General features: G+C 50.0%; 1 protein-coding gene across 8 annotated transcripts in view; it reads right to left on the bottom strand.

Moving 5' to 3' along the window:
- Positions 1–24,705, bottom strand: part of RAP1GAP2 (RAP1 GTPase activating protein 2) — a 216,698-nt gene that overhangs the window by 99,323 nt on the left and 92,670 nt on the right. For all 8 annotated transcript variants that reach the window (XR_006271200.1, XM_043477970.1, XM_043477961.1 and 5 more), the window contains one exon: positions 5,744–5,828. Coding sequence is in view for 7 of the 8 variants with exons in the window: in XM_043477970.1 (XP_043333905.1) it covers positions 5,744–5,828 (85 nt within the window). In the remaining variant the exon portion in view is untranslated. The remainder of the gene's footprint in view (positions 1–5,743; positions 5,829–24,705) is intronic.

Raw genomic sequence — 24,705 nt, forward strand, 5'->3', positions numbered from 1 at the left:
GACATGATAGAATATCCTGGGGGAAGAGAAAGAACCTATATCTGAATCAGAGTATGGGTCCTATGGGTGCACTCATTAATAAAAGTGTACAGTTAAGATTCATGCATTTCAATGTATGCAAATTTTTTAACAATCCGGTTACACCTAAAGTCATTTGCAAGAAGGAAACCCAAAAGAGACGGGATATGTGTATACGTGTAACTGGTTCACTTCGCTGTACAGGAGAATATAATACAATATTGTAAAGCAATTATACTCCATCGAGAGGGAGGGGACATATGTATACCCATGGCTGATTCACGTTGATGTATGACAGAAACCAACTCAATATTATAAAGCAATTATCCTCTAATTAAAATAAATAAATTTTTAAAAAACTAAAAGAAGAAAAAGACAACTATACTCCAATAAAAATTTTAAAAATAAAGAAAAAATTTTAAAATAGAATGTCTTTGAGAAGGAAAAAAAAGAAATGTAGGCTAGCTGGCCTTAAAACAATGAACAAAATCAGGTACGGTATACATATGTGCACACGTGAGGCGTGGGTTCATGCAGGCGGCGCGCACACACACATCCCCCGGCTCGCTAAGCCTTCAAGGTGCACCCCCCAACAGGTGCAGAGCCAGGAAGCCCCCCATCACATCCGCACTGCCCTCGGGCTCCCCTGCCCACTGGCCTGCACGCAATCAGAGGCCTCCTGGGAAGTGGTTCCTGAGAGGATGGCATCTGGACCAGTGACATAAACAGGGTCCATGTGGAGCCCAGGGACGGCCCTCCCAGGAGCGCCAGTGAGAAAGCCAGCTGAGCTCCTGGGAGGCGGTCACGGCTGGGGGTGGGGAATGCGAGTCCCAACTGTCATGCCCCCCACCCCACCCAGGGCTTTCTTAAGGAGGGGGAACCAAATCCCCTGGCCGCTGTCCTTGAGCCCTTCCTGCCCCACCCCAGAGGGGTCCCAGCCCTACCCACAACGGCCCCCTCACCTCGCCCACACAAACTGATGGGCGCTGATGGGATCTGATGGGATCTGATGGGAGCTGACACCCCTCACTCAGTCCTGACAGCGAGGTGTGGTCTCTCTTCAGAGTGAGATCAGAAGGCAAGGGCAGGAACCGGGGGCAAAGTAAGAGCTGGCATCGCGCCTGGGGCTGGGCTCCAAGCTGGAAAAGAAACCCCAGCGCCCCCACCCCCACTGCCCAGGAGAGAGGGTGGCTGGCGGGCAGTTCGTGAGGGCAGGAGGCAGAGATGCAGCGCAGCCCTGCCCACAGGAAACGCAGGAAGTGCAGAGAAGGCCCCTCTGACGTCCACTTTCTTCCTCTGGGGACTTCGCACCTGCCTGACCCACTGCTGGGGTTTCGAGGGATGCAGAGCAAAGTGCCAGGGGACAAAGCAGGGGCAAGACTTTCTGCACCCCCTACAGCGGGCACCTCAGGCCTCCTTGTTGTCTTCAGGAAAGGGGAAGGTTTGGGGCGGAGGGGGCTGCCCTCGGACTAGCACAGAGAAAGATGGAGGAGGCTGAGCGAGGGTCACCTCCCAGACTAGGCCTGGTGGGGCTCCACAGACGAGTGCGATAATTCAGATCAAGGTCACACCAAGGCCCCGGCATCACCACCTTCAATAGAAGGCCCATGCACTTACTAAGAGCTAGAAAAGAATCAGGAGGGTCAACCCCACCCTCTTCAAGGCCAAAAGGCTGTTCTACGGTCATTCCTGGGGGGTCGACCAACCCCCGTGCTAGACATTAGGGTCCCTTCCAACTCCCCCACCAGCCTCCCCACGAAGCCGGCCTCACTTCTCTCCCTGCACTGAGAAACCACTAGACTCACTGCAGCTTGTCACATGCTGAGCCATATGGTTTCTTCTGCTCAGTTAAGGCCCCCCGAAGACAGCAGGTTCATTGAGGGACAAGGACGGCGGCCCGGGTTTGACCCCACGGGGTCTGGCACAGCGCGGGAGACACACCCGGCTATCCTGGGTGCCAGGTGATCCATCTGGGCATGAAAACTGGATCGTAAAAAACGTGAGCCTGGAAACGATCCACTGCATTCCCAGGAAGACAGCCCCCAACCCCTCTCCCAGCCCACCCTGCGCCATCCACAGTTTGAATTCTGGCTGGGAACTGGGCTCTCATTCTGCCCATCTGCTCAGCATCTCTTTGGTGGCTTTTTCTCAGTTTCATATTAGCAAGGGAAAAAAGAAAAAAAAAACCTTGAAAACCACAAACAGAAAGAGGTGGGGGAGGGGCAGAGAGGACCCATTGCAGCAGGCATGCCAGATGGGGGCAGGGGTCTGCAGGGGGCTTCTCAGACTGGAGATCAGCTTCTGCTCCACCACTCCCTTCCCAGTGCAGGGAGCAACTAGAGGAGGGCTGTCCCTGGTGTGTGGGGTGGGATGAGAGCATCACATCAAAAATGGTGTGTGTCTTAGAACTGAACTGACTCTATGGCCATAGGAGGAAGACAGCTATCTTCAGTGGGACCTTGGGGAAGTCATTTCCCACCTCCTGGCCTCCCGCTTACCTGGAAAGGAAATGGATCACCACCGCCGAGATTTTGTGACTCCACACCAGAGGGGTTTCCCTGCCACCCCTGCCCCAAGCCTGCACTGCCAGGGAACCGAGTCAGACCCTCCTCCCCTGTCCAGATGCTGGGAGGGCGGGGGGCTGATGGAACTCCAGGGTCAGTGACCCTCTGGAGTAAGTCCAGCCTCCACCCCGTGGTGTCCCAGACCTCAATGTCTGGGCCCAATCCCATCCTGGAGAGGACATCACAGGTGGGAACCCAGGTCCTCACAGGTGACTTCACGTGGAACTGATGGGGAGGGCGGGGGCTTCAGTCCACATATCAAAGAACACATATATCTGGGCTTAATTTAGAGAAGTGTCTGATGGTAGAGGAGACTCAAGCAAAACCAGAGGCATGGAAGATAAGTGCCTGCTCCTCCAACCAGGATTCCAGTATCGTCAACACACCATAAACCTCTACCAGATGGACTTCCCTGGTGGCGCAGTGGATAAGAATCCGCCTGCCAATGCAGGAGACACAGGTTTGATGCCTGGGCCAGGAAGATCCCACATGTTGCAGAGCAACTAAGCCCATGCGCCATAACTACTGAGCCTGTGCTCTAGAGCCTCAAGCTGCAACCACTGAGCCGGTGAGCTGCAACTACTGAAGCCCGTGCACCTAGATCCCGTGCTCTGAAACAAAAGAAGTCCCTGCAATGAGAAACCCGCTCACGAAGAGTAGCAACAAAGAATAGCCCCCACTCGCTGCCAACTAGAGAAAGTTCACGAAAAGCAACAAACACCCAGTGCAGCACAAAATAAAAATAAATTATTTTTTTTAAAAAACCATCCACCAGAATCAGGGACCACAGAACAGGATGCAGTTGCTGCCCTGAACGCAATGCTGGGACGCGTTGGGCCGGCAACATGACTTGGTAAGTGCTGTCCCAAAATGGCCGCTCCCCTGTGCTGAGACTGCGACATAAGTGAGCGTTGTAGTTTTGAGTAGCCGCCAGACCACTAACCCAGATCTGCCCATCCCTCCCACCACGTCTCCAGCCTCCTCCGCACCAGCCTTCAACCTGGGGAGGCCACCCCAGGAATCTCTCATCTGCCGGCTCCATTCTCTCCCTGGAGAGTTCACCCACCCGTCCACCCCCAGCTTCCATTCCCATGTCGACAAAAATAACTCCGCGTTTTTACCTCCAGTCACACCCTTCTTCTGAGCCTGGCCCCCAAATACCCAGCTGCTCACTGACACCCCCATTGGTGTCTCAGGCTTGTCTAACTCAGCACGTGGAACTTAAGCCCTCATTCTCTCTCCAGGGGCACTCCCTCTCAGAGAATGGCTGTAACGTTTGTCCAGTTGCTCCAAACCTGGGGCCATCCTTGCCCCCTACCTCACCCCAAATGCTCACATCTCACCACATAGGAAATGTATGATCTGGCCACTTCCAAACAACCTCACGGGCCCCTCGGAGTCAGGCCACTACCTCTCCACTGGATTCCTGCAGTGGCCTCCCAAGTCACCCCACTTCCACTCTGCTCCCTCCCACATAAGCCAAGATGACTCTTCAAAAGTCATCTCACTCCTCGGACTAAAATCTTCAATGACTTCAGTGCCTCTAGTTAGGATAAAGCCCCAATTTTTTTTTTCTTTATTTAAAATATTTATTTATTTATTTGGCTGCTGCAAGTCTTAGTTGTGACGTATGGGATCTAGGAACTGCCTGCCAATGCAGGAGATGTAAGAGATGAGGGTTCGATCCCTGGGTCGGGAAGATCCCCTGGAGGAGGACCTGGGAACCCAGTCCAGGATCCTTGCCTGGAGAATCCCCGTGGACAGAGGAGCCAGGCAGGCAGGCTACAGTCCTGGGGTCTCAAGGAGTCAGACATGACTGAGCGGCTAAGCCCAGCACAGCATGTGAGCACAGAGATGAGCATCCCACACCCAACTCTGCAGAGCAACGGGCTGAAACTGAGAACGGCAGCAAGTTTCAGTATTGCCCCGTGCAAACAAGCCACCCCGACACCTTGTTCAGATGCCAGCACTGTGACCAGGCTGATGCAGATGGTCTGGATTTCAATGCCCCTGGGCACCCCCACCAGGAGGAGGGCAGAGCTGTCCTAGGTGGGCCCTGCACAGTGCCCCCCACTCCTGAATTCCTAATTCAACCGGGACGCAGGCTCTGACTGCCATTCCAGGATATTGCCCCCACGGTGCATACCACACAGCTCTGTGCATGGTGGGCATTCAAAGTGGGATGGTAATGGGAAGATGGCTTTTACCTACTTCCTTTGAAGGTATCACTTTGCAACAGATTGGGTCAGGGAAGAGGGGGTACAACAGGGACTCACAGGAAAGAGATTCCTAATTATTTCCCTGTGAGTCACCTGGTAGCAGAGCCTCAGGAGAGAGGGGGGCTGGCCTAGATGTCCCCTCAGCTGACTCAGGAGGCAGGTGACTTCTTCAGAGCTGGTCGTCACTTGGCAAAGGGTGAGGGAAGGAGGGAGGCGCGTTGCTGCCTAGACGGCAATACCGGCTGAACCAAAGTCCCCCCTGAGGGCCAGCCCAGGCACATGTGGTCACCTGGCCGGAAGACTGGATGACAGGAAGTGGGGAGCTCAGTGTGGGGAGGATGAGGCCCCTCGGGGTCCTGGGACGCAATTTCCCACAAAAGAGACTTGTGAATGAAGTGCTAACAGGAGAATTATGGGTTCCCCAGAACCTCCAGGGCAACCCTCCCATAGAGACTGGGGTGACAGAGGCACCTAGGAGGGCCAGTCAGAGGCAGGCTGACCGGCATACAAGAGTCATCCAAACCCCAGGGGGGTCCCAGCCCACAGGACCCCTCCTTCCCCACCCCCAGGCAGCCCTTCTGAGCAGGTGGTCCCATGAGGCACCCGGCCACATTCTGAGTGTCCCCACCTAAGTGCCCCGCCTGGGCCCCTCGCTCTAGAATCTACAGCTCCACAAGGCCTCTCGCTAATCACCAGGCATCCTGCCCACCGCAGTCAACCCCAGTCTATTTCCTCACCGCCCCCTGACACCCCTGTATCTCAGTCACACCTTCCTCCCGCACTGGTTATCTCAAGTGGACACTGCACCCAGAGGTGCGGGGAGGCTCCATGGCCCCCACGGAGGGGACAGAAGCAGCTGGGCCTGGGGCCAAAGCAAGAGGGCTCCCCCGCCTCCGGCCCCTGCAACGCCCCCTCCCCACTTACCAGCCCGAAGCCTCTTACCTTCATGGTGGGAGGCGCCGTGAGAGGAGGGGACAGCGGCCGGTCTGGGAGGGTCACATCCGAGCTGTTGGCCAGCTCCTGCTTCCTGTGAGGAGACCACAGAACACAGAAGAGGTCAGAAGTGAGCAGGGGCCTGTCTGCACCTCCTCCCTCTCCTCTATCAGCAGCTGGGCTTAAGGACACAGGCTGACATGTGCAGAAAATAGAGTCAGTGCACTTCTTGGCTAGGATGCACTAAAATCTAAGGCAGGGCTTACTCCCAGAGTGACCCCTGCACCCGCAGCATCAGTGTCACTTGTTAGAAAGACACATTCTCAGATGCACACCAGACTCTCCCGTGGCGGGGCCCAGGAATCTGTGTTTTAACAAGCTCTCCAGGTGACTGTGATGCTGAGGTCTGAGAACGGTGAGGCTAAAGAGACATGGGACTGGGAAGGAAAAAAAGAAGAGGGGGGTAAACGTTTTCAACTCATCCTCCCTGGGGGCCCCACTGTCCCTAAACACACACACACACACACACACACACCCTGGTCAGACAGCTGACTTTGAAAAGACAGGGCTGCCCACTGTGTAAGCTGCAGGTAAGACTTATTTTAGTCCATGTGGGCTAGGACCATGGAGAGGCAGCTAAACAGAGTTGTGTCTCCATGACAACACAATCGCGACAAGTCCGCTGCTCTCACACGCTCCCCACTTTCCATCTGGCCCTTGCTGGTGACCAGGGAGTGCTGGTTGACAGTCCAATCAGCAGGGAGAGTGTGTGCCGTGGATAAGCCTTCAGAGCGACAGTTACGCAACAGGGCCAGCTGGGCAGAACCGGGGGACTCCCCAGACGAGGGGCTCTGCTGTCCAGGACATGCCCTGGCTATCTCCTGGGACGGTAATAACTGCCGAAAAAGACTGGGCTGGGCCACAAAGCCCCCAGTTTTGCAACTGTTTGCTTCTCCAGAGCCCCACCCCAACACAGCCAGGAGTCAGTCCCCAACCTGGCCCCACTGAAATGACCAAAGGACGCCCACTGCCACCTGGAGAAAAGGCTTCTTTATTCCAGTCCATGTCCTGCCAACCGGGGTGACAGCTCCAACCCCGAGTCCCCTTCATGAGAGAAGCCACATTGCCTACAGAGCCCCGCCCTCCATCTGTCCAGAGGAAACCCTGGCCCCAGGGCTCAGACACCAGCTCAGGCTGGCTCCCCTCAGCCAGGCAAGCCCAGCTACCCTGGCACACCACCTGCCCATCCCCGTAGCCCATCCTCCAGGATGCCAGGTAAGCAGGCTGAGTGAACAGCTGGCTTCGCAGAGGATCCTTGTGACCCCGTTAACCTCATCCCTGCCAACCCCCCTTTCTGCTCCTCCATCTGCCTTCCTTCCTCCTTTCTTCCTGGACCTGGGGCTCATGCTGATAATTGGAGAGCGGGGTCCCCTCCCTCCTGATCCAGACTGTAACTAGGGCAAGAACCAAAGGGCCAACATTCAACACCTGTGTCTGTGCACACACACGCTCACACACAGTGGGACGGACACAGCTCCTCCTGCTGCTCAGAGCCACCAGCCTCCCCTTCCCTTTAAGGCCTTGGGTGTGACCATTGTGGACAGTGCCCTCCTGCTCTGGCCCGCGCCTGCCTGTGGATCCAACAGAGCTGGGTTGGGAACCAGCTCACTTCCTCCAGCCACTCTACCCTGTCCAAGCAGCCCCTGCTCCCCCTCAATGGGCCTGCACCCCGAAAGGGAAAGGGAAGTGGGAAAGGATGCTGAGGGAAGAGGAGCATCACCCTCAGACCCCCCGAGTTGAGGACGGATAGGGCAGCTCCCCCGTGGGACAGGCAGCCTGGAAGGGAAAACCATGCAGAGGAGCGAGGGGAGTCAAGCTGCCACTCAGAGTCTACAGGATTGTGTGAGGCTAGCTGAGGCCCCCTGGCTTTCTCTGCTGGAGATGGTTTGTGGGCAAACTTGACCAACCGCCACCCTGGTTCTCCAGAAACAAACCCAAGAGCAGGGCCGTGCCAGCAGGTTTTTAGTATCAGTGGTCAGGGGACCCTTTATACACAGTCACACTGTCCAGTTCTCTCCACAGGGTGGGAGATGTCTAGTCCCTCAGAACCAGAGCAGATAAGATTATCACCGAGGTCTCTTCAGTCCCAGGCAAAGGGCCCCATACCCAACACTTGGTGGGCTGAGCCCACCTCCCATGTGTTAGGTGCTCAGTCATGTCCAACTCTTCGAGACCCCATGGACTGTAGCCCGCCAGGCTTCTCTGTCCATGGAATTCTCCAGGCAAGGATACTGGAGTGGGTTGTCATTTCCTTCTCCAGGGGATCTTCCCGACCCAGAGATTGAACCCACGTCTCCTGCATTGCAGGTGGATTCTTTACCACCTGAGCCACCAGGGAAGCCTTCCTCTCCCCTGAGCCAGCCTGTTCTCCCTGGACCAGTCTCCAGGGAGTGGTGAGGACTATTAGGTGGGGAGCACAGGGCATCTGCCAGTGTGATTTCCCAAATGATGCCTACAGCTGGAAGCTGCTGGAGCAGGAAGGAGCATCCGTGGCTATCAGCCTCCTGCAAGCTCCAGGGCGCCATCCCAGACTCCAGAGAGGACCCCTGGCTGGGCAGAAGGCATGACCACTGCACTCAAAAAGATCAGAACCCAGAGCACATGGGCACCGATGGCTACAAATTAGAATCTACCCTGCCTTGGTACCTAGATGGCTTGGAGTGGCTCTTATGGGAGGGGACGGGCCACACTGCACCAACCCTACTCTCAACTTCAGCTCTCCCTCTAGGAGCCAAAGTATTTATTTAAGAGCTAACTGTCTGTTATATAGTGAAGTAAGTCAAAAAGAGAAAAACAAATATATATTAACGCAAATATATGGAATCTAGAAAAATGGTACCAATGAATCTATTTACAGGACAAGAATAGAGACACAGAGAACAGACTTGTGGACGCAGTGTGGGAAGGAGAGGGTGAGACGAACTGAGAGAGTAGCATTGAAACATATACATTATCACACGTAAAACAGAGAGCTAGTGGGAAACGGATCTATAACACAGGGAGTTCAACTCGGTGCTCTCTGAAGACCTAGAGGGGCGGGACGCGGTGGGCATAGGAGGGAGGTTCAAGAGGGAGGGGACGTATGCATACTTACAGCTGATTCACGTTGTTGTATGGCAGAAAACAACACAACACTGTAAAGCAATTATCCTCCAAAAAAAGGAAAAAATAGCAAGTGCCAGTGATGGGTTGAACTGTGAACTCAAAGATATTTTGAAGTCTTAACTCACAAGTGAATGTGACTTTGTTTCGAAAGAGGATCTTTGCAGATGTAATGAAGTTAAGATGAGGTCATTAGGATGACTCCTTAATTCAATATGACTAGTGTCCCTAGAAGAGGAGAAGGTGGCCACGTGAGGACAGACACACAGGGGGAGGCCATGTGACAACAGGGATGGAGGCTGAAATGTAGCAGCTGGAACTCCAAGAGTTGCCAAGGACTGCAGACCACCATGAGAAGCTACAGGAGCCAAGGGAGGATTCTTCCCCGGAGGCTTCAGGAGGCGCACGGCCCCACTGACACCTTGATTTCAGATTTCTAACCTCCGAAGCTGAGATGAATGTCATTTTAAACTGCCTGGCCTACCATCACCCTAATTCCAAAACCAGACAAAGATGTCACAAAAAAAGAAAACTACAGGCCAATATCACTGATGAACATAGATGCAAAAATCCTTAACAAAATTCTAGCAAACAGAATCCAACAACATATTAAAAAAATCATACACCATGACCAAGTGGGCTTTATCCCAGGAATGCAAGGATTCTTTAATATTCGCAAATCAATCAATGTAATACACCACATTAACAAATTGAAAGATAAAAACCATATGATTATCTCAATAGATGCAGAGAAAGCCTTTGACAAAATTCAACACCATTCATGATTAAAACTCTCCAGAAAGCAGGAATAGAAGGAACATACCTCAACATAATAAAAGCTATATATGACAAACCCACAGCAAGTATCACCCTCAATGGTGAAAAATTGAAAGCATTTCCCCTGAAATCAGGAACAAGACAAGGGTGCCCACTCTCACCACTACTATTCAACATAGTGTTGGAAGTTCTGGCCACAGCAATCAGAGCAGAAAAAGAAGTAAAAGGAATCCAGATAGGAAAAGAAGAAGTGAAACTCTCACTGTTTGCAGATGACATGATCCTCTACATAGAAAACCCTAAAGACTCTTCCAGAAAATTACTAGAGCTAATCAATGAATATAGTAAAGTTGCAGGATATAAAATTAACACACAGAAATCCCTTGCATTCCTATATACTAACAATGAAGAAACAGAAAGAGAAATTAAAGAACAATACCATTCACCATTGCAACAAAAAGAATAAAATACTTAGGAGTATATCTACCTAAAGAAACAAAAGACCTATACATAGAAAACTATAAAACACTGATGAAAGAAATCAAAGAGGACACAAACAGATGGAGAAACATACCATGCTCATGGATTGGAAGAATCAATATTGTCAAAATGGCTATTCTACCCAAAGCAATCTATAGATTCAATGCAATCCCTATCAAGCTACCAACGGTATTTTTCACAGAACTAGAACAAATAATTTCACAATTTGTATGGAAATACAAAAAACCTCGAATAGCCAAAGTAATCTTGAGAAAGAAGAATGGAACTGGAGGAATCAACCTGCCTGACTTCAGGCTCTACTACAAAGCCACAGTCATCAAGACAGTATGGTACTGGCACAAAGACAGAAATATAGATCAATGGAACAGAACAGATAGCCCAGAGATAAATCCACGAACTTATGGACACCTTATCTTTGACAAAGGAGGCAAGGATACACAACGGAAAAAAGACAACCTCTTTAACAAGTGGTGCTGGGAAAACTGGTCAACCACTTGTAAAAGAATGAAACTAGAACACTTTCTAACACCATACACAAAAATAAACTCAAAATGGATTAAAGATCTAAATGTAAGACCAGAAACTATAAAACTCCTAGAGGAGAACATAGGCAAAACACTCTCCGACATAAATCACAGCAAGATCCTCTATGACCACCTCCTAGAATATTGGAAATAAAAGCAAAACTAAACAAATAGGACCTAATGAAACTTAAAAGCTTTTGCACAACAAAGGAAATTATAAGTAAGGTGAAAAGACAGCCCTCAGATTGGGAGAAAATAATAGCAAATGAAGCAACAGACAAAGGATTAATCTCAAAAATATACAAGCAACTCCTGCAGCTCAATTCCAGAAAAATAAATGACTCAATCAAAAAATGGGCCAAAGAACTAAACAGACATTTCTCCAAAGAAGACATACAGATGGCTAACAAACACATGAAAAGATGCTCAACATCACTCATTATCAGAGAAATGCAAATCAAAACCACAATGAGGTACCACTACATGCCAGTCAGAATGGCTGCTATCCAAAAGTCTACAAGCAATAAATGCTGGAGAGGGTGTGGAGAAAAGGGAACCCTCTTACACTGTTGGTGGGAATGCAAACTAGTACAGCCACTATGGAGAACAGTGTGGAGATTTCTTAAAAAACTTGGAATAGAACTGCCATATGACCCAGCAATCCCACTTCTGGGCATACACACTGAGGAAACCAGATCTGAAAAGACACGTGCACCCCAATGTTCATCACAGCACTGTTTATAATAGCCAGGACATGGAAGCAACCTAGATGCCCATCAGCAGATGAATGGATAAGGAAGCTGTGGTACCTATACACCATGGAATATTACTCAGCCATTAAAAAGAATTCATTTGAACCAGTCCTAATGAGATGGATGAAACTGGAGCCCATTATACAGAGTGAAGTAAGCCAGAAAGATAAAGAACATTACAGCATACTAACACATATATATGGAATTTAGAAAGATGGTAACGACAACCCTATATGCAAAACAGAAAAAGAGACACAGAAGTACAGAACAGACTTTTGAACTCTGTGGGAGAAGGTGAGGGTGGGATGTTGCGAAAGAACAGCATGTATATTATCTATGGTGAAACAGGTCACCAGCCCAGGTGGGATGCATGAGACAAGTGCTCAAGCCTGGTGCACTGGGAAGACCCAGAGGAATCGGGTGGAGAGGGAGGTGGGAGGGGGGATCGGGATGGGGAATACGTGTAAATCTATTGCTGATTCATGTCAATGTATGACAAAACCCACTGGAAAAAAATAAATAAATAAATAAAGGAGATGAGAATTGTGGAGAAAAAAAAATAAAATAAAATAAACTGCCTGGCCTGTATACTGGGTTAGAGCAAGCCTCAGAAACAAATACACTGCCCAAGTGCCACCTTCCAGCCTTGGCTTTGTAACCAGAGGACCAAAAACAAAAAGGGTGAAATCCCTGCTTCAGCCTCACTCCCCTTGCTACGGTCAGCTGCCCCAGCCTTCCCCTCCGACGACATCTGTGTGTGAGCCACCCTCCCAAGGACAGCCAGGCCCAGCCTCACCACCAGCTGGTGCTGAGATAAGGCAGAGTGAGAACACGGTGCTCAGTGCAGTTCCAGCCCTTTCTCAGGCCAACGTATCACACAGACCAGGTGGTGAGAGTGACATGATTGTATCAAGCAATCACCTTGAATCTGCTCTAATGTCCTATAAGCCAAAGGTAAACTATTAGCAGAAGTGGTGTCCTCACTATTATTTGTAATGACTTTCTTGTAACCCACAGTGATCTTGACACGTGTCATGGCAGTGAGGTTGCAAACTGCCTCTCCAGCCAAGCCAGCTCACAGGCAGCCCTAAGGGGGTGGGGTCCCAGACCCACAAAGGGACCCACAAGAGGCGGGGTTGGTGATGGAGGCAGAGGAGGGAAGGAGGGACATTTCATGCACAGCTAAGAGAGAAGGGTGGTGACAGCAGGTGTGAACGGGAGAGTCAGGAGAACCCCTGGGGGTCCTGGAGATGTTGCCCACTTAGCACACCTGCCCAGAGCTGCCTGGTCCTCTACTTCGGGATTCTGTTCCCAGCTGAGAAGGCCCAGGGAGACCCAGGGCCAGGGGGAGGGGGGCCCTAGCTGGCTTTGTGCTATCCTTTGTTGCTCAGTCGTGTCTGACTCTTTGCAATTCCATGGACTGTAGCCCACCAGGCTCCTCTGTCCAAGGGCTTCTCCAGGCAAGAATACTGGAGTGGGTTGCTATGCCCTCCTCCAGGGGATCTTCCCAACCCAGGGATCGAACCCAGATCTCCTGCATGGCAGGGGGATTCCCTCCTTACCAGGGAGGCCCTAGCTGGCTTCAGTCAAATGTAAGTCTCAGGAGGAAATAATCAAAGATCCAGGAGAGGAAAAGGAGAAACCACAGGGATGATTCACCCAGATAGGGCTGGTCATGGGGAACTGGGCAGAAACCCCCAGGCCAAGGTCCCCCAGGTCCTCACCTCTAGCCTCCAATGACCCTGCCCCAGACCATCTGAAGTCATTGTAGTTCATCTCTCCCACATTTCTATGAAAGGTGACCTACACTAAGAATCAAGAGATTCCTGGGTTCAAGTTTGTCTCTACCTGCTACCCTACTGTGTGACCTTGGTTAAGTTACCTCATCTCTCTGTGTCCCACTTCCTTCCTCTGCAAAGATGGGGTGATAATGTTCTGAGGCATTAAACACAGGTGCGTGTGCATGCTAAGTCACTTTAGTCGTGTCTGACTCTATGCGACCCTGTAGACTGTAGCCCGCCAGGCTCCTCTGTCCATGGGATTCTCCAGGCAAGAATACTGGAGTGGGTTGCCATAATGGCTGTAAAATAAGATAGGAGGTCCTATACAAATGGAGACCATTATTACTATAATTCATACAATGGTGATCAGGTTTCCAAGTGAAAAGAGAGAAGCAAGGGTCCAGGGCTGTTTACACAACTTTGAAAACATCTCTGGCATCTCAAATAAGCACCAGTTCTAGCCCCAGGGATCTACCGCCAGGGTCATAACCATTGGTTAATAATCAACAACAGGAAGAAAAAAAAAAAAAAACCCTGTAATGGCAAGGTAGCTCTGAGGCCAGGTTTAAGCCCTCCCCCTGGCACAGAGCTTCTCCCAAACCAACGTACTCCCTTGTCGGCATGGACCAGTACACCAGCTCCACAGCCCCCCTCCCAGGTTCCATCCTGGTTTCTCTTGCTTTCCAAGTAGCCAACCTAGAGAGATGCAAACAGCTGGCTGCTATGCGGAGCTTCCCAGGAAAACCAAACCAAAGGGAATGACACACTTTATCACAAAATAAATGAAAATAACTCAAGCATCCGTCCACCAAAGAATGAACAACCGAAACACGGTCCTTCCGCACAGTGGAATATTACTCACCCATGAAAAGGAACGGAGCACTGATACATGCTGTGACATGAACGAACCTCAAAAACACGCTAAATGATGAAAGCCAGAGACAAAAGGCTACACGTTACGTGATTCCATTTCTAGGAAACATCCACAACAATCCAGAGACAAATGTAAGACAAAACAGGCAAATCCAGAGAAAGCAGATGAGTAGTTGCAAGGGTCAGGGGCACAACGAGAAGGAATGGGGAGGCTCTGCTCTTGGGTACAAGGTTTCTTTTTTGAGGTGATAAAAATGTCCAGGAACTACGCAGTGGGGATGGTTGCACAGCTTTGTGAAAATACTAAAAATCTGGAGAAGGAAATGGCAACCCACTCCAGTGTTCTTGCCTGGAGAATCCCAAGGACGGCGGAGCCTGGTGGGCTGCCATCTATGGGGTCACACAGAGTCGGACACGACTGAAGTGATTTAGCAGCAGCAGCACAGGCAGCAGGAGTGTTAAAGAAACCCCCAGCCACGCAGGAGACAGGAACGGCAACCCACTCCAGTGTTCTTGTCTGGGGAATCCCATAGACAGAGGGGCCTGGTGGGCTACAATCCACAGGGTCGCTAAGGATCAGACACGACGGAGCACACGGGCACAGGTACAGTTCTTTTGGCGGGAACACTATTTGACCTACTACAATGAGTAACAAGGAGTAGCCTTGGGAAGGTGAGGGGTGGTCAGGAATGGGAGAGAGAGAAACTTTTCTCTGTATACAGTTCTGAGCTACTCACATTAAAAAAAATTTTTTTTCTTGTAAAAAAAAAGAAAATACTAACAATCACTGAATCTCACACTTTAAAAGGATGAATTTCATGGTATGTAAATTATATCTCAGCTTTTTAGAAAGAAATAAGAATGAAGAGGCTGAATGGGCTCCATTTCTGTCACTCCTCCTGCTTAATTTTCTTCTCTGGCTGCCTTTAGATGTCCCGGGGGCCCCAGGTGGTGTGCAGATTCCAGCTTTCTGGCCATGCTAAAGACGCTGAGTATGGTTTCCTGACCAATCCCACCTACTGAAAGCAATGTCTTTCTTCCCATGCCCAGCATTCTTCAGTACTGATTCTTGCAATATAGTACTTAAGACCTTAGGAGAGAGTTTTAAAGTTCCAACTTTTCACACTTCCATGTCCTGTATAACCGACTAGACCATAAACAATAGGAAATAACACAAATTTTTTCAAAAACTTCCGGAGAAATCATCGTAAGAAGACGACACAATGGGAAGAAAAGGGAATTAGAAGCCAGGGCTGACTCCTGCCAGCTCTAACCCTGACAAGCTAGAAACCTCAGTCTTGGTATCTCTGTTTTCCTCCCTACAGAACAAGTAGGCTAACTCCACCTCCTGTTCCCTCCACAGGACTCAGAAAATTGCACTCAACTCCTCAATATGACTAGAGTCTCAGTCTTTCGTACTGGCAGAGAACTGTGTGGTCACTGGACAAGCCGGGCCAGGGGGAGGGACGAACAGAGACCAGGCTGGGTGTGGGCTGGGGGTCCCTGCCCAGAGGAATCCACTTTGCTGTCTAGAGACCCAAGGTCAGCGGCACAATCATGTAGCCCTCGTTCCAGCGACCAGCAGTGCTGGGAAGTCCCCGTGGCTGGGAAACATGTCTGAGAACGTCTGTCCATCATGGCAGGATAGCCTGGCAGATACTGGAGTAGAGGGTCAGGCTCCAGCCTCAGGGAGGCAGGCAGGCAGTGTTCACAGTGGACCTAAATGGGGGGCGTTCTGGACCAACAGACCTGGATTTGAATTCCAGCGCCACCCCTGGCAAGCTGCATGGGTTTGACCAGGTTACTCCACCTGACCCCACCTCAGCTTCCTCATCTGTAAGTGGTATAATATTTGCCCCCTTGGATGGTTTGAATAAGCCCTGGAAAGCACTTAGCTCAGTGCCTGGTACATGGCAAAAGTGTAGTACCTGGCCACCAAAGTCGTTGCCAAGGCTGCCCTCAGTTGAGCCAGAGGGAATGGCCTTGGGGGCGGTGGCGGGGGCACCAAGGCAGAAAGTCAATCAGAGTGCAGAGAGGGGGCAGGAGGGCCTGCTTTAAACCTGGGGGAACCTGGAGGCGAGTCCAGCCACTGGGTGTGGGCCTCCAGGTCCTGGGTTTGTGCACATGGCTTGATTCCAAGGCCCCGGGGCGCAGGCGTGGAGGTAAGGACGTTACTGTTTGCACTGTGCTGAGGCTGATGATGTAGAGGGGGAGAAGGACGCCAGCCCAGCAGAACAGGCCGGGGGCAGAGGGAGGCAAGCAGGTACAGGATTCAGGAAAGAGAGGCTCCAACTGGCGGAGAGGTTGAGTCCCCATCCCCCTCTGAGAGCCCCTTGGGAAAGAGCAGATGTTGCTCACCTGTGAGCACCTGGCAGGCTGGCTTGGGTGACACATCCCATCCCTGGGCATACTCTGAGAAGAGCGAGGAAAGTCAAGCACACTTCTGGACCTTTGAAGATGTAAAACTTCTCCAGGGAGCACAACACTCACTTCATCCCACTGTGCCCATCCAACCTCAGGGTTCATGCAGAGACCAGCAGCCCAGGGAGAAACTAAGAGAAGCTACCCTACCACTTAATCACGCTGCCAAGGACACTGAGGCCCAAAGAGGCAGAAGGAGATGCCCAAGCCCCATGGCGAGCCTCTCTCTTCTTCTGGGAAGAGGCACAGCTCCCCAGTCCCCTTAGCACAAGTGTGGGAGGTGAGCAGCTCACGGCATCTCAGGAAGAACTCGAGGAACCAAACATGGCTGGTTCCTGGACAAACATTGTTAAGGACGAATGCCAGGGCCCCGTGTGAGGGGAGGGACTGAGCAGGGGCCCCGGAGATGCTGGGGTGCAGGAGGTGTGCCCGGTGTGACTCAACCACAGGCCCACCACGTGCGACCAGGGAAGGCCCAGGTGATGCTCCCTGCGTGCAGCTGCAGGGAACATGCTGGCTTCTCTCTGGGTGTGTAGGGAGAGGATGGCATTGCCCTTCCCAGGTGGCCCCTGAATCCCCGCATTGAGCCAGGGGTAGGAGAAAGGGCAGGCACCAAGACGAGCACACGATAGGGCAAACCTGCCGTGAGGATCGGCCGTGGCTGCCGGCCTGGGGGGGTGACACAGCCTCCCTCCACCCCGGCATGACAGCTCAGCGCTGATGGACCAACCCGCCCACAGGGCCAAACCTCCGCACCCCTGGGAAAACACGCCTTTACTGAACAGACAAGCTTTAGAACCGACTGGTGCCGTCGGGTTCACACATGAGTAAGCGGAGACTCAGAGGGGTTCTGTGTGGGCCTGAGGCTCACGGAGCCAGAAAATTGGAGAGTTGGGCCTCCACCCCAAGATCTCTGACTCCAGTTCCATGGCTCCTCCCGGTCACAAAGGGAAAGCCAGCTCTGCCCAGCCCAAGAGCTATAATCTGAAAGGAGAACACGGGCCAGAACCTTCCATGGCCTTTAAGCTTGAGCTCCTGCAAACCAAAGGTGGGTTGTGTGTCAGCGCGGGTGGTGATGTCAGGATTATTTACAAGCATCTGAGAAGACAATATGAGCGGGAGAAGTGAAAATGCAGAAGCCATCCTGAAGGCCCAGTGCGCCCACGTGAAAGACCCTTCTGCCAAATGTGCGCTGTGGGTTACAGGTTAAAACAGATACAGAATCAAGGGCAGTGGGAACACTGGGAAGAGGGGGCCAGGTCTCCTTGGGAGATCAGCTAAGGTAACCGAGGAGGTGACAGCCGAGACAGACCTGGAGGGAAGGGCCAGCATCTGCCTGGGAGAGAAAGAGGAAGGAGAAAGGCGCTGCACAGAGGCACATAGGAGGGGAAGCCAGGAGACTATGGAGCCTCAGAAGAAACACACACCTGCACCTAGCAGGCCCCCAGAAAGAAAGAGTGAAAACTAGCACGCAGTCCTCGGGGCCTATCACGTACAGGGTACTGTTGAAAATGACCCACATATCCTTTCACATTTCATACTAACAAAACCCTCTGCAGCAAATATCATTAACCCCACTTCACAGATGGAGAAACTGAGACTCTGAGAGGTTACTACTCGCCCAGGGTCCCAGAGCAGGGAAACAGCAAAGCTTAGACTCACGCAGTCTGGCTCCACAGCCCAGGATGTTTACCACGGTGCCAACCGGACTGCCTGCAAAAGCAGCAGCCCATTCATGAACAGCATTCTCATTACACTTGCCCAGAGTGGGGGGCACGCCTCCCTGCGGGCACCCAAGGGGATCTGGGGCACTCTTTATTGCAGCTGTCACTTACCGATCTTTCACACTGACCTTCTACTTGTGGCAGGCCACCCTGATCTTCCTCTTATGGTAGTGACATAACGTTGCCTTCTAAAACGAGCTCATTCAAGACGTTAAAACTGAGCCAGTTCAAGGCAACTAGTAAGTAACAGGTACAGGTGTCATACTGACATGACAGAAGCAGTGAAGGTGGTTTGGGAAAGAGGCACTGAGCAATCTGAACTGTCTCCTGGGCAGGGGGGAGCGTGCACGTGGAAGGCAGGCGGCTGCCCTGCAGGGCTTTGCTGGAGGGCTCCAGGCAGCAAGGGAGGGCGCAGCGACCGGAAGGGGAGGGGCGCAGGGAGGACGAGAGTGGGAGGGGCTCCACTCCGCTTATGGTCACAAAAAAGAATCGAAAGGGTCATATCCACCAGGATTTCAGAAGCAAAACGAAGGGCACCTGGTGCCTGAGAAAAGAAGGAAGAGACCGCCGAGAAAGTGCAAAGACGTGGGCTGCAGAAAACTGAATGAGTGATGCTTCACGACACAGACAGAGGAGGAGAGCTGGGTTTGCAGAGGGGCAAGATAAAGCATCCATTCTGTAGCTCAGGAGCCCCTGGGAGCCCCAGGTTGGATCAGAAAAGAAGTGCAGCCTAAACAGAGAGACAGGTGTAAGGGAACAGAGGCGGAGGCCATGGGAGGAGAGGAGGCGCCCAGGGAGGACAAGGAGGGCTGAAAAGGCAAAAAGGAACAGAAGCCCTCAGCAGGACAGAAAACGAGAGGTGAGAGGGAGGACCATGCCCAGATGGAATCTGAAAGCCAAGGGAAGGGCAAGTGCCGAGGAGGCGATGGCGGGCAAGTCACCCCGTCGTCCAAGAGGCTCTGTTTCCAAAGCGCTGAGGAGATAACCTACCGCCGTGTCATCCCGCCCCTAACGCACTGCATCACTTGAAAACTGCTGAGTGAGCAGCTGCCCTCACGTGGTCAGCGGTTCTGCTTGGCGCTGCCTGGCCTCAATTGAGGGAGCTACATCATGGTCACAGCAAAGGCAGCCAGCTCACAAGGTCATGGCCCCAGACAGCTTCAGAATCAAAATCATAAAGCCATGGAGGCACAAAGGCACAGAATACCAGCATTTCCCAACCAGTGAGTATTTCTTGACCCAGATGGCAAGTTCGTGGGTGCTTATTTCATGACTCAGTTTGGACACAGGACAGTATCACGGTAAAAAAATAATTTTTAAGCAGTTCTTAACTTTTGATTTTGTATTGGGTATAGCTGATAACAATGTTGTGATAGTTTCAGGTGAATAGCGAAGGGACTCAGCCATACACATACATGTATCCATTCTCCCCCGAACTCCCTTCCCATCCAGGTTGCCACATAACATTGAGTAGAGTTCCATGTATTATACAAGAGGTCCTTGTTGGTTACCATTTTAAATACAGCAGAGTGTACATGTCCATCCCAACCCCCCTAACTATCCCTTCCCCCTCATCCTTTCCCCTGGTAACTATAAGTTCATTCTCGAAGTCTGTTGAATCTCTTCCTGTTTAATAAATTCATTTGTATCATGTCTTTTTAGATTCCACATATATGGGTTATCACATGATATTTCTCCTTCCTGAGACAGATATACTCTTAAGCCTGCTAAGACTTTATGATGAACATATCAGACTGATCACATGCATTTATTTTGCTTCTTCTGGAAGCCCCTTAAAAAGTGTGAAATGACAAAAGCAAATGCAACAGAAGAGGAAAATTCAGCCCAGAAGAGATCACAAGTGCCTGGAAGAAGGATGGGGGATGGATGACCTGGGCTAATGTCTGATACTTGAAACCCAAAGTCTTTGGACCCCCTCCCCCAACCTTTCACTTCCTCACCAACCACATGACCTCACCAACAGCCACCACCATGAGAAACTGAACCATCCCTGAGAAAAGACAACACCTGAGTTCCCCCAATGGAAAGGGCAGCTTGCTACCCAGCTATCACCCTGCATGGAGGCCCCCAGGTGGCACACCAGCCCAAATACACGGGGCTTCTAACCCACTTTCAGTACCTCACTCTGATACCGAGGTACAGCTAGGGATGGCTAGACTTTTGAGGAAGTCCCCCAACACAAGCAAGAGACATCCAAATAAACAAGTGGAACCTGAAAGAAACAGACATGGCAAGGAACCAATGGAAACTTCCAAATACACTATAAAGTAGTAGTCTCAGATATCAGACAAGAGTTCATATGCACAACACAAGGAAAGAATGCTATAAAGATGGAAAGACCAGAAAAGAAAGAGATCTTAGAAAAGAGAAATATGATTGGAAGGCTAAGTTGAGGAAGTCTTTCCAAAAGTAGGACAAAAAGATAAAAATATAGAAAATAAAAGAGAAAACGTAAAAACATCAGAGGATCTGATACCTGCCCAAAAGAGTTTCCAGGAAGAGGAAAATAGAAGAGCAGAGTTGTGGCAGCTAGTCTCCAAAGGTGGCCTCCTGATGAGTGTATCTCTTGGTATTAATGCACTTGGACCCTCCCCACTGCCGCCTTGAATCTGGTCTGGCCCTGTGACTCAGTTTTGACTGACAGAATGAGAAAGAAGTAATATTACTTAACTTCCAAGGCTGAGTCATAGGAACCCTTGAAGGTTCCATCGCAATCTCTAGGAACATCTGCTCTAGGGAAAGCAAGGCAGCATGTAAGAAGCCTGACCATCCTGAGATTGCCAAGCTATGGTTAACAGATGGAGAGGTTGCATGGAGAGACACCCAGCCCACTCTCAGATGTCCCAGACATCTCAGTCCATACAAGTGAAGAAACCATCTTGGACATTTCAGCCCCAGCAGATGCCATGAAAAGTATCAAGGAATCAAACCAGAACCAAGGTTCAAGACATATGGCCCCAGCTGAGCATCCCAACCACCTCCATCCATCTGAGCCACCCACAATGAGGTATCAAACACTGTGGAGCAGAGATAAGCCATCCGTCACCAATGTGCCCTACCTGAAAGCCTAACCCATAGAATTTGAGCATAACAAAATGGTTGTTGCTTAGAGAACAAACATATGGTTTGTTCCCCACCATATGGGGGAAAGGGATAGTTAGGGAGTTTAGGATGGACATGTACACACTGCTATATTTTAAATGGATAGCCAACAAGAACCTACTGCAGAGCACTGGAACTCTGCTCAATGTCATGTGGCAGCCTGGAGGAGAACGGATATGTGTAGATGTTTGGCTGAGTCCCCTTGCTATCCACTGAAACTATCACCACATTGTTAATCAGTCATACTCCAACACAAAATTAAAAGTCTAAAAAAATAAAAGATAAATACATTTTTTAAATGGTTACTGTTCCACCTTAAAAGGAGAAATTTATCAGAGAATCAGTACAAGCACACGTCCCAGAACTGAAGGAAGGACTTGAATCTCTGGGTCCACTAAACAGCCAGCACAGCAAGTGATAAAGGATCCACCCCATACATTGTCAGGATATTCCAGAATGCCTGGATAAATGAAAACTCCTCAACAACTCTAGAAAGAAAATGTACAAACACACCATATACAAAGGAATGTAAATCAGCATATCATCAGACTTTTCAACAGAAATTCCAGAATCTAGTATAAACAATGATACAATACCTTCAAAACTCTGGAGGAATATTGTTTTCAACCTACTATTTTATACCCAGGCAAACTATCAAGCAACTTTGAGAGTAGAACAAAGATATTCTGAAATATGAAAAAGCACCCAAAAATTACCACCTTGCAACCATTTCCTGTTAGAAAGAACTGCCAGGATGTCCAATGGGTATAAGCTTTCAGTGGGGGGAAAAATGCTATTAAAGGAATTATGGTAGAATAAATAAAAATAGAAAATGGAAAAAGGTACATAAAAAACTACACGAATGGGGGAAACATGAGTTGATCATTAATTCTAGGAAAAATACAAGGTTATACAAGAAGGGACACACATTTATAGCACCCTCCTTGGCTCAACAATAAATAATATTTACACAGTTATAATAAGTAAACATGGACTATTAAATCAAACAAAAAAAAATAGTGCTAATGGATGGATACACTGCTTACTAAGGGACCCCAAGTCTTTACTGAATTCCTGGTAAGACATGGGAAAGAAGAGGCATCCCCACCAACTCACCCACCTCCAGAATTCCCAGCACAGGAGTGAGTTAAACCATCCAACAGTCTGTCAGCATTGGAAGTCACCTGATCACAAAGCATACCAGCCTCTCAGCTAATCCATCATTCCAAGACTCTGCCTCTTTATTTTTTAAACATTTTTAAAGTTTTTATTTATTTATTATTTTTGACTGCTCTGGGTCTTCATTGCTGCACACAGGTTTTCTCTAGCTGTGGCGAGCGAGGGCTACTCCCTAATTGCAGTTTGCTCCTCATTGGGGTAGCTTCTCTTGTTGCAGAGTACAGGTTCTGGGCATGCAGACTTCCAATAGTTGCAGTGCACGGGTTTAGATGACCCAAGGCATGTGGAATCTTCCCAGGCGAGGGGTCAAACCGGTGTCCCCTGCATTGGCAGGTGGACCACCAGGGAAGACTCTGCCTCTTAATTCTTAACTCTTCTGAAGAAGTTATTACTTGGTTAGGATTAGGATTAAGGATTAGATTAAAGTTTTGCATCATTGGTTCAAACTAAATGATAGTCTCAAGGAGGAAAGATCACAGTATTTCAGAGTATGTATGTCTGGTTTTATCAATTAATAATGTTATTCCCTATCTGAAAGTTTCAACCCATTAGAAAAAACAAATGCTTGGAGCTATTTTCCAGGACTGAGACAAGGTACATGGCCCTCCCTCATTCCGGCATCACTGGGAGATGAATGTCCAGGGCAAGGAGGATCCACCTGGAGCTGAGTAATCACCCATAGCTGACTCAGCCCACAGGAGCAAGGGCTACAATCTCATTTTACCAACAACGTGCTCTAACCTAGCCTACGGAGCCCAGGCAAATGAACCAAACCAGGAATATCAAACCTCCTGGCCTTCTCCCAGCATTGACTTCTTTCCTGTGGGCACTAGGAAAGGAAGGATAATTATGAGAGCCTCCAGGGTAATCCTGGAATCTGGGTGTGATCCTTGCAAGTATTCTATGACTGGAAGGTTCAAAAAAAGAACTTGGCAGCCTGGAGCACCCTGGATAACCAAGAACCCCAAGTGATGAGCAGGGACCTACTTCCCAGGCCAGGCCCCTCTTCTGAATCAGTGAGAAGGCCATGATGAGCCACCCCTGTGTGGCCCTTCACAGGTCTCTAACATATACCCTGCCTACCAGCCCACCTCGAGCATAGCAGCTGGCACTAAATGAACTCAAGAATGAGTAAGAGGGACTTCCTGGTGGTGGTCCAGTGGTTAAGACTCTGCACTTCCAATGCAGGGGGCGCACAGGTTCCATCCCTGGTTGGGGAACTAAGATCCCACATGTCACGTGGCATGGCCAAGTAAATAAGAATAAGAAAACGAGGGAACTCACAGACCTTCAGAGTAGAGAGTTAAGTTGGAGGCTACTGTCTCCACTGTAATCTGGTTTGTCCAATATTGTGGCTGCAACTGACCTCAATGCCCTGCTCAAGAGTCTGAGACACAATTAACCCATTCCCCACCAGCTTGATGTGTTAACTCAGCTCATGTCATTCCCTGGTAACTGATTCTGTTTCTGACCTTGGATTCCTTCTCTGGACATGGACAGTGGACATCAAAGAAGCAGCCTTCATCAGTATCCTCATCCTCATGCTACCAGCTAAGATGTCCTTAGTTCTATGCGAAGATCCTTAGATGCATTATTTCATTCCACCTATTCCTAAGGGACAGATACAGGTTTATTCTGTCACTTTACAGAGGAAGAACTGAGACTCAGAGAGGTTAAGTGACTTGCGAAAAGCCCAAGAGCAAGTAAGTGGCAAAGGTGGGATTCCAAGGGACCCTGGACGGCAAGTTCTGGATAGCTCCCTCCCCTCTGTTGCACTCCTGCTTTGGAGGTCCTCAGCATTGATGCCACTCCTCACCCCTGCAGCCCTGCAGCCCTGGCCTCTGAGAGCTGGCAGCCAGGGCACTGGGATCATTCATTAAATGTTCTGCTGGGGAAAAGGTAGTTTAAGAGCCCTGAGGTTCTCTCCTACACCAACCTGGGGTCCAAACACAATGCTGCTTAGGAAAGGGGCCTAAGATGAGTATCTTCTTAAGAGAAAGTTACTTTTCATTTGCTAAATGTCTACCAAAATATCCCTTTAAATATACATAGTCTATCCTGGATTGTTTCAAAGGACTCCATGAGTGAGAGGCTATCACTCTGAGTTTCACATTTTGTCATCAATATTAATATAAACTCACTGGGAACAAATTC

The sequence above is a fragment of the Cervus canadensis genome, chromosome 1 (assembly GCF_019320065.1).
Source record: "Cervus canadensis isolate Bull #8, Minnesota chromosome 1, ASM1932006v1, whole genome shotgun sequence".
NCBI classification, from domain to species: Eukaryota; Metazoa; Chordata; class Mammalia; order Artiodactyla; family Cervidae; genus Cervus; species Cervus canadensis.